At 49.0% G+C, this 12,257-nt stretch overlaps 1 protein-coding gene across 1 annotated transcript in view; it reads left to right on the top strand.

Moving 5' to 3' along the window:
- The window catches only part of C7H11orf80 (chromosome 7 C11orf80 homolog), a 57,842-nt gene that overhangs the window by 7,318 nt on the left and 38,267 nt on the right, over positions 1-12,257 (top strand). The window contains exons 2-7 of the mRNA XM_038408410.2: positions 1,312-1,453; positions 1,540-1,593; positions 5,268-5,377; positions 6,584-6,667; positions 7,871-7,926; positions 11,421-11,492. Of these exons, the coding sequence (XP_038264338.2) occupies positions 1,312-1,453; positions 1,540-1,593; positions 5,268-5,377; positions 6,584-6,667; positions 7,871-7,926; positions 11,421-11,492 (518 nt within the window). The remainder of the gene's footprint in view (positions 1-1,311; positions 1,454-1,539; positions 1,594-5,267; positions 5,378-6,583; positions 6,668-7,870; positions 7,927-11,420; positions 11,493-12,257) is intronic.

Consider the following 12,257-nt stretch of genomic DNA (forward strand, 5'->3'; position numbering starts at 1 on the left):
CAAGAACAAATGGAGATAAACTGGCCAGGAATCAATTTTGGCTGGAAAAGAGAAGAAGGTTTCTAACCATCAGAGGAGTGAGGGTCTGGAACAGCCTTCTAACAGGAGGAGTGGGGCCAACCACTCAGTTCTAACACGGATTCTAGGACGGAGTTGCCTGCAGAGACTGGACTCAGTAACCCAGGAGCTCCCTGCTGTTATGTTTCTGGCACACACACAGGGAAGTTAGTCACAACCATAAATACTCTTGCTGGAAGGTTGCATCACACTATGCTATTTCTTAGGGCTTGGCTACACTTGCGAGTTAGAGGGCATTAAAGCAGCCTTGGGTGCCCTAGCTCGCTAGCTGTCCACACTGGCAAGGTACTTAGAGCACTCTGACTCCATGGCTACAGCGTTCCGGGTACTCCACCTCAACGAGAAGATTAATGCTTGTTGTACCTTGGCTGAAATGCCTGGGCATCAGTGTGAATGAAGTGTTGCATTACTACACTCTGATCCGCCTCCGGAAACGTCCCATAATCCCCTTAAGTCAAGTGGCCACTCTTCTCATTGTTTTGGAATCGCTGCAGGAATGCGCCGTTGAAAGCTCCGTTTCTGACAACCAGCGCTTATCTGCTCTGAGACAAAGCAACCACTACTGTGGAATGCTGTATGTGAGAGAGAGAGAGGTTGGGGGAAGGGGGTCTGCTGCTGTCTGAACTTACAAGACAGCGTGCTGATATGCTCTCAGCCCCCCCAAAACCCACTCTGTCTTCCCCCACATACACACAACACACTCCCTGTCACACTACACCCCACCCCACCACCCCCATTTGAAAAGCACGTTGCAGCCACTTGCATGCTGGGATAGCTACCACAATGCACTGCTCTCTGTGGCCATTGCAAGAGCTGCTAATGTGGCCACGCCAGTGCGCTTGTAGCTGTCAGTGTGGACAGATTGCAGCGCTTTCCTTACTGCGCTCTACGAAGGCTGGTTTAACTCAAAGCGCTGTACATCTGCAAGTGTAGCCATGCCCTCAGTTTGCACTTGGCCCAGATCATATGCTTCCCTACAGAGTCTCTTGTCTGGAAGCAAGACCAGGAACCCCCTAAAAGTTTAAAGTGATAAAGGACAATTTTAACACGGTTTTCAATACGCCACATCTGCCAGCCCTATATCCCTATGTTCAGCAGCTCTGACTCAGCATCTCAATGGGCGTTTTTGCTTTGCTGCTTTTCAGAGATGAGCTGCACTTCTCCGGGGTCGGGTCCTGTTCTCGTGCTTTCCCAGAGGGGCCAATCACTTTTTCACAGTCCCTACCATTTCAGATTTTAGAATATCTCATCATTTGCCTTAAGAGTGAGGAAGAAAGGCAGCTGAAAGGATTAGCCCTGGAAGGGATAGTGCTGGTTTCCATTGATCTCAGTGATTCTACACGTGGCGCAAGCCAGCTCCGGTGCACGACCACTAGTGAGTAGAGTGAAACATAATGAGGCTCTGCTGTGTCTGTGTTGTTCCTTTGGATTTAACACCTGTCTTGTATTTTCTTCCTACAGTTGCTGCAGCAGGGAATTTTTGCTCTAAACTCCTCAATGAACAGATCTGGAAAGGTAAAAACAAACAAACCCTCAAATCTGTTTCCATAGACCTGTGGCGGATCCTGGGGAAGCTGTTCTAGCGGCTGATCCTCCTCCCTGTTAAAATATGTTCCTTCTTTGTACTCTGAGTTCTGCTGACTGCAACTCCCAGCCATTGGATCTTGTTTGGCTAAATTAAGAGTCCTCAGTGGGAATTAACCCCTTCCTTGCTGGTGAAATCATGGCTTTTCACACTCAATGGGAGCATTACAGAAGGGACAATGGGACTGCCAGATTGGATCAGACCAATGTCCTTTCGGTTTTATGTCTCTGTGGCCCCCTACCACATGCTTCAGGGTATGGTGTGAGGAACCACAAAATGAGCTGTTCTGGAGTCACCTGTCCATAGGGATAGTTTAATCTCCTACAGTACTGGTTCTCAACTGCTCAGGACCCATTTGTAAAACTTTGTGGCCTGTCATGACCCAGACATCTTCCAAGATGCCCTCACTGACAATTAGGCGGGGGGGGCAGTGAGCTGAGACCCCTCCCCCCCCACCTCAAACACATACTATCTCCCCACAGCCCATGAGAGAAAGAGGCTGTGGGGAATTTGGGGGCCTGGAGGTGAAATGGGGAAGCTTGGGGGTGTAGTGAGGAAGAAGTTGGGGTTTTTGGGGAGCCTGGGCATAGAATGCAAGGGTAAAGGGGTAGGGAATTTGGGGACAGAAGGGGCTTGGGGTGCACTGGGGGAAGATCTGGGGGGATGGGGACCAGAATGAGTGATATGACAGATGAGGATTTGCCCTGCTGTGTGGGAGAGGTACATCTGGGTTGATGGGCAGAACAGGGAGTAAGAAAGATGGGGTGTAGCCCAACTGCAGGGTGGGAGTTCATAGTGGGGCTGGTACTTACCAGAGAACAGGACATCAGCTGCTCCCTCCCAGCTCCTGACACACAGGGCTGGCTGGACTTAGCTTCCTCCTCTTGGCTTTGTAACCGCCAGGGTCACAGTGCTGCTCAGGTTTGGCCTGGTCCCACATCTGGCCGGCCCAAATTTGTGTGAATGGCATTGCAATCTGGCACCTGGGATCGCAGCACCACTCACTTAAATTTGGCCTGGCCAGCAGGTCCCCCCATCATCATAATGGAGGAGTGGCTGGGCCAACTGGAACGGCGTGGTGATCCTGTGCATCAGGTCGCAATGCCCAGCGTGGGGAGCTGAGCCCAGCTAGCCCCGCAACTCTTTGATGCATTCTGATGACCCAGTTTTGTGTTGTGACCCATGGGTTGAGAAACTCTGCTTTAGAGGTTGCCTTATGCCCTGAAGCTAAAGCGTCTGTATTCCTAATTTACCTGCAGTGAGATCTCGGTGTTCATAGGGCACAAGATTGGGCATCAGGACACCTGGGTTCTGTTACCAACCTGCAGTGTGACCCTGAGCAAGTCTGTTCCCCTCTCTGTGTCCCCACCCACCATGTGTCAAATTAGCTTGCAAGCTTTTCCAGGAAAGGACTATCTGTCACTGTAAAAAGAAAAGGAGTACTTGTGGCACCTTAGAGACTAACAAATTTATTAGAGCATAAGCTTTCGTGAGCTACAGCTCACTTCATCGGATGCATTTGGTGGAAAAAACAGAGGAGAGATTTATATACACACAGACAGAGAACATGAAACAATGGGTTTATCATACACACTGTAAGGAGAGTGATCACTTAAGATAAGCCATCACCCACAGCAGGGGGGGGAAGGAGGAAAACCTTCCATGGTGACAAGCAGGTAGGCTAATTCCAGCAGTTAACAAGAATATCAGAGGTTTCAGAGTAGCAGCCGTGTTAGTCTGTATTCGCAAAAAGAAAAGGAGTACTTGTGGCACCTTAAAGACTAACAAATTTATTAGAGCATAAGCTTTCGTGAGCTACAGCTCACTTCATCGGATGCATCCGATGAAGTGAGCTGTAGCTCACGAAAGCTTATGCTCTAATAAATTTGTTAGTCTTTAAGAATATCAGAGGAACAGTGGGGGGTGGGGTGGGGGGGAGAAATACCATGGGGAAATAGTTTTACTTTGTGTAATGACTCATCCATTCCCAGTCTCTATTCAAGCCTAAGTTAATTGTATCCAGTTTGCAAATTAATTCCAATTCAGCAGTCTCTCGTTGGAGTCTGTTTTTGAAGCTTTTTTGTTGAAGTATAGCCACTCTTAGGTCTGTGATCGAGTGACCAGAGAGATTGAAGTGTTCTCCAACTGGTTTTTGAATGTTATAATTCTTGACGTCTGATTTGTGTCTATTCATTCTTTTACGTAGAGACTGTCCAGTTTGGCCAATGTACATGGCAGAGGGGCATTGCTGGCACATGATGGCATATATCACATTGGTAGATGCGCAGGTGAACGAGCCTCTGATAGTGTGGCTGATGTGATTAGGCCCTATGATGGTATCCCCTGAATAGATATGTGGACAGAGTTGGCAACGGGCTTTGTTGCAAGGATAGGTTCCTGGGTTAGTGGAAAGAATGAATGGACACAAATCAGACGTCAAGAATTATAACATTCAAAAACCAGTTGGAGAACACTTCAATCTCTCTGGTCACTCGATCACAGACCTAAGAGTGGCTATACTTCAACAAAAAAGCTTCAAAAACAGACTCCAACGAGAGACTGCTGAATTGGAATTAATTTGCAAACTGGATACAATTAACTTAGGCTTGAATAGAGACTGGGAATGGATGAGTCATTACACAAAGTAAAACTATTTCCCCATGAAGAAAAGGAGTACTTGTGGCACCTTAGAGACTAACAAATTTATTAGAGCATAAGCTTTCGTGAGCTACAGCTCACTTCATCGGATGCATTTTTGATGAAGTGAGCTGTAGCTCACGAAAGCTTATGCTCTAATAAATTTGTTAGTCTCTAAGGTGCCACAAGTACTCCTTTTCTTTTTGCGAATACAGACTAACACGGCTGCTACTCTGAAACCTGTATTTCCCCATGGTATTTCTCCCCCCCACCCCACCCCCCCACTGTTCCTCTGATATTCTTGTTAACTGCTGGAATTAGCCTACCTGCTTGTCACCATGGAAGGTTTTCCTCCTTTCCCTCCCCTGCTGTGGGTGATGGCTTATCTTAAGTGATCACTCTCCTTACAGTGTGTATGATAAACCCATTGTTTCATGTTCTCTGTGTGTGTGTATATAAATCTCTCCTCTGTTTTTTCCACCAAATGCATCCGATGAAGTGAGCTGTAGCTCACGAAAGCTTATGCTCTAATAAATTTGTTAGTCTCTAAGGTGCCACAAGTACTCCTTTTCTTTTTGCGAATACAGACTAACATGGCTGCTACTCTGAAACCTATCTGTCACTGTGTGTCTGTGGCGCTCCCAGTACAATGGGGCTTCATTGGGCTTGGTGCTGCACAGACACCTAGTGAGAGACAGGCCCTATCCTAAAGAGCTCATAGGCTGAACAGACACAGGGTGTGAGGGGAAACAGAAGCACTGAGAGGGGCAAGGACTTGCCCAAGGTCACACAGAAAGACAGTGACAGCTGGAAATAGAACCCAAGAGTCTTGGCTCGTGCCCTACTCAGTAAAGCACCACTCTGCCTCTATGGGAGCCAGTGCTTTTAATTGGTTTCAGTAGCATGAAGTTTCAGATTGAACTAGTTTGTTCTGGCATATGTGACCCAGAATCTCTCCCTTATGCAGAAATGGATGGGATGCTGGCTGAGCTCTCTGTGCCCAGGACCAGGCCTTGGACAGCAGGTGGATGTAGCCACGAACCCCTGGATTCTACTGCACTCCAGCTGGCCTTTGAGGTTTGACTTTCTTGCTCACCTGGTCATATTTCTCAAAGTGACTTCCCCAAGTATCACATAGCACCCAACTTGGGGCCTGACCTTGCTAGGTGCTGAGCGCCTCCTGGGAGACACCGCATACCCTTGGCTTGACTCTAGTGGAAGTTGATAGTACGCCACACCCTGCAGGATTGGGCCCCCAGAGATTAAAGATGAACTAAGTATTTGTATTAAGGTAACACCTACAGACACCAACCAAGATCAAGGTCCCCGTTGGGCTGGGCACCACACACACCCCAACAACGATCTCAGTTGAGATTATCTTCAGGGCCTGGAATAATGAGCCGCTGATCTCAGTTGGGCCCTCAAAGTGTTACCATAGTACAAATAACATCTTTCCTGAAGCAAATAATCACTTTCTAGCAGAGGTAATCTCAGGCTGATGACTGTGTGACAATGGAGCTAGGATGGGGACTGGGACCCCTACAATACACCCCCAACCAACCGCTCCAAAGTCCCAAGGTGCCGGAACGCAGCTGTTCTGGAATCTAGGCCATTTATTTAGGTCCCTAAATATAAATAGAGCGGACTGATTTCTTGTGGCATTCTTCTGTCATTGGTGGGAGTTGTGGGTACACAGAAATCAGGTCATGAGTACCCAACTTCAGGCACTCACATGTACGTGGCTCTTTCTAGCATAGTCTTGGTTGCTCTTGAAGACACTGAATTCAAGACTAAGGGCCAGATTCTAGTTCCTGATCCAGCCCCTTTATGCCATTGAGGTGGACGGATTCTGGCCATAACTCTGTCAGCATAAACCAAGCCATCACCATGCCAGCCAACCCTGGCATCGGAAGCAGGCTAGAGACACCATGGAACTGAGTGGCATTATGCTGACAAACCACTGGCATATGATAGACCTATCTGTCTCTTGGTGGCTCTAACTGATGCTGAGGCTGGGCTGGCTCTGGATCAATTTGCTGATTATGGTTCCCTGACTCAGTGCCGGCCTGGTCCCACAGAGCTCAGACACAGGGAGAATTGAGTTCTATTATTAGTTAGGAGGCTTATTTTGCCCGCCAATGATGACGTCCCACTTATTTCTGTTCTCCTGTGAGGTGCTCCTGTTTCTGTCCCTAGGGGTTTTGCAGCGACCTTGCAAGCAGCAGTCAAAGCCACAGCTGTATTTTAGGGCATGAAAAAGCAGCTTCTTTATTTTATTCTCAGCTCCACGAAAGGCCTGGGGTTCTGATGAGGGACTGTCTGGCAGTAAAACAGTTCATGCACAAGATCAGCATGGTGCACCCAAAGGTAACGGCACCTGGTTTTCAGTAACACTAAGGCCCCTTTGCGCTGCCCTGGGGGGAAACATTCCCCTGAAAGTCCCCTCTGAGCAAAGGGCCTCCCGACTGGCATGAGGGTTCACCTTCGGCCCAACCCCCCGGGGTAGTGGGGATGTGACTGGACCACATTGTACAATGGGTATTCCAGGAAGCAGAGCAGCCCTAGGGTTACTGCACAGCCCCAGAGCACAGGTAGCTCCCTTCTCCCCACCCAACAATCAGGGCCTGTTTTAATTACTCCTTGCAGCATACATGTAATCCCTGGGCCAATGTACATTCCCTGGCACAGCTCCATCAGCTCCTACACAATTACTCCCACAGAACTTGCCCCAGTGCCTATCTATTGGGCAACACCCCATTGGCTTTGTCACTTCAGCTGGTTTAATCGTTGTTCATTACTCTGTTGGGATGAATCCTCCTACAAGCTCTTATATTATAGTCCATCGTTACCCCCTTCCATGGCGTTACCTTTTCCCAGACAACAGTACCCCAGCTTATCCACTGGGCCTCTGCACTAGTCTCCTCTCTTTTGCACAGGTGTCTACACCAGTTTTTGTGACTGGCACCAGCCCTCCCCTAGGTTCTCCTTCCTTCAAACACAGATCTCTTGCCCTTCCCTAGTTGGGCTGGCAGCAGCCGGAATTGAATCCTGTGCTTTGAGATTTGCAAACAGGAACTGAACCACAGCTTCTTGAGCTGAAGGATACAGTTCCTAGTGCCAAAAGGCTGTAGCAGACTCATAAACCTCTCCACGAGGCCTGGCTGCAAGAAGGCAATGGGAAGTGGTGGGTATGCGATAGGCTGCCTGGCCCTGCTTGGAGCTGGTCTAAGACGTGCAGGGTTCCACATGCCCACACAAGGCAGCAAGGGTGCCTGAGGAATGCTTTTGTTTCCCTGTGTAGACAAGTCATATTGCTGAAGCCCACACAGCTAGGGAACACCCAACCTTGTCTGTGCTTAGCATGCCAGTCAGGTGAGTGGGCAGAGCAGTGGGCAACATGACAGGGGTCCTAATCTCAATCCGGGTCTGTGTGGTGTCCGGCATGCTGGGGGCTCTGATCTCAGTTGCAGTCTGTGCAGAGGCCAGCCCGGAGGGGCCCCAGTTTCAGCTGGGATCTGTGCAGTGCCCAGCATGACGTCCTGACTCTCCTGATTCCTTGTTGATTTGCAGATCAGATTCCATTACTGTGTGAATGTGAACGGTGTTGTGTCTGCAGAAACGTACTGGTGAGTAAGCAAGTGATTGGAATGCCCGTGTGACAGGTGGTCGCGTATTTATGAGACGGGGCTACCTGGGCACTTCACACAGGCCAGCACTCGTAGGAACATAGGCGTTGCCAGACTGGATCAGACCTTAGGTCAGGAGTGGGCAAACTTTTTGGCCTGAGGGTCATATTGGGGTTCCAAAACTATGGAGGGCTGGGTAGGGAAGGCTGGGCCTCCGCAAAGAGCCTGGCTCCTGCCTCCTATCCACCTCCTCCCACTTCCTGCCCCTTGACTGCCCCCCTCAGAACCTCTGACCCATCCAACCCCCCTGCTCCTTGTCTCCTGACCACCCCCTCCCAGGACCCACTACCCCTAACCGCAGCCCGGGGACCCCACCCCCTATCTAACCCCCCCTCCCCCATCCCCTGACTTCCCCGACCCCTATCCTATCCTGAGATGGTCGAGTTCAGGATCCTGACACAAGGAAAAAAGGAAAGCAGCAGAATACGGACCCTGGACTTCAGAAAAGCAGACTTTGACTCCCTCAGGGAACTGATGGGCAGGATCCCCTGGGAGAATAACATGAGGGGGAAAGGAGTCCAGGAGAGCTGGCTGTATTTTAAAGAATCCTTATTGAGGTTGCGGGAACAAATCATCCCGATGTGTAGAAAGAATAGTAAATATGGCAGGTGACCAACTTGGCTTAACAGTGAAAGCCTTGCTGATCTTAAACACAAAAAAGAAGCTTACAAGAAGTTGAAGATTGGACAAATGACCAGGGAGGAGTATAAAAATATTGCTCAGGCATGCAGGAGTGAAATCAGGAAGGCCAAATCACACTTGGAGTTGCAGCTAGCAAGAGATGTTAAGAGTAACAAGAAGGGTTTCTTTAGGTATGTTAGCAACAAGAAGAAAGCCAAGGAAAGTGTGGGCCCCTTACTGAATGCAGGAGGCAACCTAGTGACAGAGGATGTGGAAAAAGCTAATGAACTCAATGCTTTTTTTGCCTCTGTCTTCACGAACAAGGTCAGCTCCCAGACTAAGGCCAGTTAGCCTCACCTCAGTCCCTGGAAAAATCATGGAGCAGGTCCTCGAGGAATCAATTCTGAAGCACTTAGAGGAGAGGAAAGTGATCAGGAACAGTCTGCATGGATTCACCAAGGGCAAGTCATGCCTGACTAACCTAATTGCCTTCTATGACAGGATAACTGGCTCTATGGATGAGGAGAAAGCAGTGGATGTGTTATTCCTTGACTTTAGCAAAGTTTAGCAAAGTTTTTGATATGGTCTCCCACAGTATTCTTGCCTGCAAGTTAAAGAAGTATGGGCTGGACGAATGGACTATAAGGTGGATAGAAAGCTGGCTAGATCGTCTGGCTCAACAGGTAGTGATCAATGGCTCCATGTCTAGTTGGCAGCCGGTATCAAGCGGAGTGCCCCAAGGGTTGGACGTGGGGCTGGTTTTGTTCAATATCTTCATTAATGATCTGGAGAATGGCATGGATTGCACCCTCAGCAAGTTTGCAGATGACACGAAACTGGGAGGAATGGTAGATATGCTGGAGGGTAGGGATAGGATACAGAAGGCCCTAGACAAATTAGAGGATTGGGCCAAAAGAAATCTGATGAGGTTCAACAAGGACAAGTGCAGAGTCCTGCACTTAGGATGGAAGAATCCCAGGCACTGCTACAGACTAGGGACCAAATGGCTAGGCAGCAGTTCTGCAGAAAAGGACCTAGCGGTTCCAGTGGACGAGAAGCTGGATATGAATCAACAGTGTGCCCTTGTTGCCAAGAAGGCTAACAGCATTTTGGGCTGTATAAGTAGGGGCACTGCCAGCAGATTGAGGGACGTGATCGTTCCCCTCTATTCGACAAGGTTTTCAGGATCAGGCTTGGACAAAGCCCAGGCTGGGATGATTTAGTTGGGGATTGGTCCTGCTTTGAGCAGGGGGTTGGACTAGATGACCTCCTGAGGTCCCTTCCAACCCTGATATTATATGATTCTATGATCCACACCCCCGGCCCCTTACAGACCCCCTGGGACTCCCACGGTTATCCAATCCCCTGACTGCCCTGCCCCCAGAACCTCCACCCCATCCAACCATCCCCTGCTCCCTGACTCCCCCCTCGGGACTCCCTGCCCCTTATCCAACCCCCCCACTCCCTTACCGTGCCGCTCAGAGCAGCAGGACTGGCAGCCGTGCCACCCAGCCAGAGCCAGCCATGCCGCTGCGCTGCCCAGCAGGAGCTTGCAGCCCTGCTGCCCAGAAAGCTGGCAGCACAGCGCGCTAAGGCTGCGAGGGAGTAGGGACAGCAGGGGAGGGGCTGGGGGCTAGCCTCCTAGGCCAGGAGCTCAAGGGCCTGGCAGGACGGCCCCATGGGTCGGATATGGCCTGCGGGCCGTAGTTTGCCCACGTCTGCCTTAGGTCCATCTAGTTTACTATCCTCTCTCTAACAGTGCCCAACACCCAATGCTTCAGAGGAAAATGTATCTATAGTGACTGCGTGTGGGCAGGACTAGCAAGGCAATGTTTGGGAAGATGCAAGAATCCCACAGTAAGCACATGTGGGACCATCTGCCCCCAAACAGCTGGGCCATGTCTACATTACAGGGACTATAATGGTATAACTACATCACTGTAGCTATGCTGGCATAGCCCCGTAGTGTAGACACAGCCTACACCAATGGAAGGGGGTTTTCCATTGCTATAGGAACATCACCTCCCAGAGAAATAGTAGCTAGGTCGACGGAAGCATTCTTCTATTGCCCAAGCTGCGTCTTCACCAGGGGTTAAGTCGATTTAGCTACATTGCTCAGGGTGGTAGATTTTTTGCACCCCTGAATGATGTATCTATGTTGACCTAAATTTTAAGTATAAGCTAGGCCTAGACTCACCCTGATCTCTAATAGTTAGAGATTGGCTTAAGCCCTGAGCGAGGAGGTTTAAGTATCCCTGCCAAAATTATTGTCCTCCTTCAAGTCTTCATCTGTGTATTTCCCGCTCATGGTGTATATGTGTCTCACCTGCATGAACACACCATGAGTGGGGTCCACCCAGACTAAAGATCTGGAAAAACCACAGTTTTGTAATGCAAGCAGGCATTCTTTCTCACCTTCAGTGCATACTTGGTATATTCTTGATCGTTATAAGCATCTGATCCCTGTTTGATTTTTCCTCAGCTCTTAGCTGCAATACCACCCCATGGCAGTAAATCCCATAGGCTGATAACATGTGGTGTGAAAAAGGATTTCCTTTTATTGGTTTTGAATCTCCCACCTTTACTCTCACCAAATGTCCCCTTGTCCCTGCATCAGGAGACAGAGAGAACAGAAGCTCCTGTTCTCCCTTTTCTAGACCAGCCATTGTAATAGAATTGTCTCATCTTTGTCCCCTTTCTAAGATAAGGATGGGAGGAGCTGAGTGAGTTGCCTTATTTAAAAATGGTTTGGTGATACTTAGAAGTGATGCTTACTGGGTTAAAATCCTGTTTTGTTAATTTCTACTCTCTAGTGGAGAGAAGAGAGAGAGTACATGTGTTCTGAATGGAATAAAGCTACTTACTGACCAGAGACACTATATAAGGTAAGAGACGAATTGGTCACAGTCTATAAGTACCAACCTGGGGAGATGATTTTTGATAGCAGACATCATAGACAAAGGCCGAACAAGTTCTTATGGCTGGAAGCTGAAGCTGGATAAATTTAGATTAGAAATGAATGCACATTTTTAACAGGGAGGGGAATTAACCATTGGGACTGACCTAGGGACAGAGTGGATTCTTCATCAAGACTGGATATCTTTCTGAAAGCTCTGCTGTAGCTCAGCCGCCAGACGTGGGCTGGATGCATAAATCACTGGGAGGGGTTTCTGTTACCCAGGACATGCAGGAGGTCGGACTGCACTATCAGAACAGGCCCTTCTGGCCTTCAAACCTCTGAGTCTTTCAAATAGTGCAAGTGCTGTGTTACGTCAATTGACATGCTAGTTATTGACTGGACTCTCAGTACTGCCGTAATATCAATAATGGGTAAATGATAATATCTCTAGTGTCATCATCCTACTAGTTCTACCTTTGTCCAGAGAGTCTTCCTGGAAAAACAGGTTTGACGGTTATTATTACATTAGCACTTAGAGGTCCCAGCCGAGAGGGGGACCCCATCATGCGGGGTGCTGCACAGACCCCAAACAAGATTGGGGCCCCCATTGTGCTGGGTGCTGCACAGATCCTGACTGAGACTGGGGCCCCTGTCATGCCTGGCACTACACATGAACACAGAGCTCAGAGTGTGTGAGGAGAAGCAGAGGGCAGAGATGGGAAGAGACCTGCCCATGGTCATACAGCAGGCA

This window comes from Dermochelys coriacea, chromosome 7, assembly GCF_009764565.3.
Source record: "Dermochelys coriacea isolate rDerCor1 chromosome 7, rDerCor1.pri.v4, whole genome shotgun sequence".
Lineage (NCBI taxonomy): Eukaryota > Metazoa > Chordata > Testudines > Dermochelyidae > Dermochelys > Dermochelys coriacea.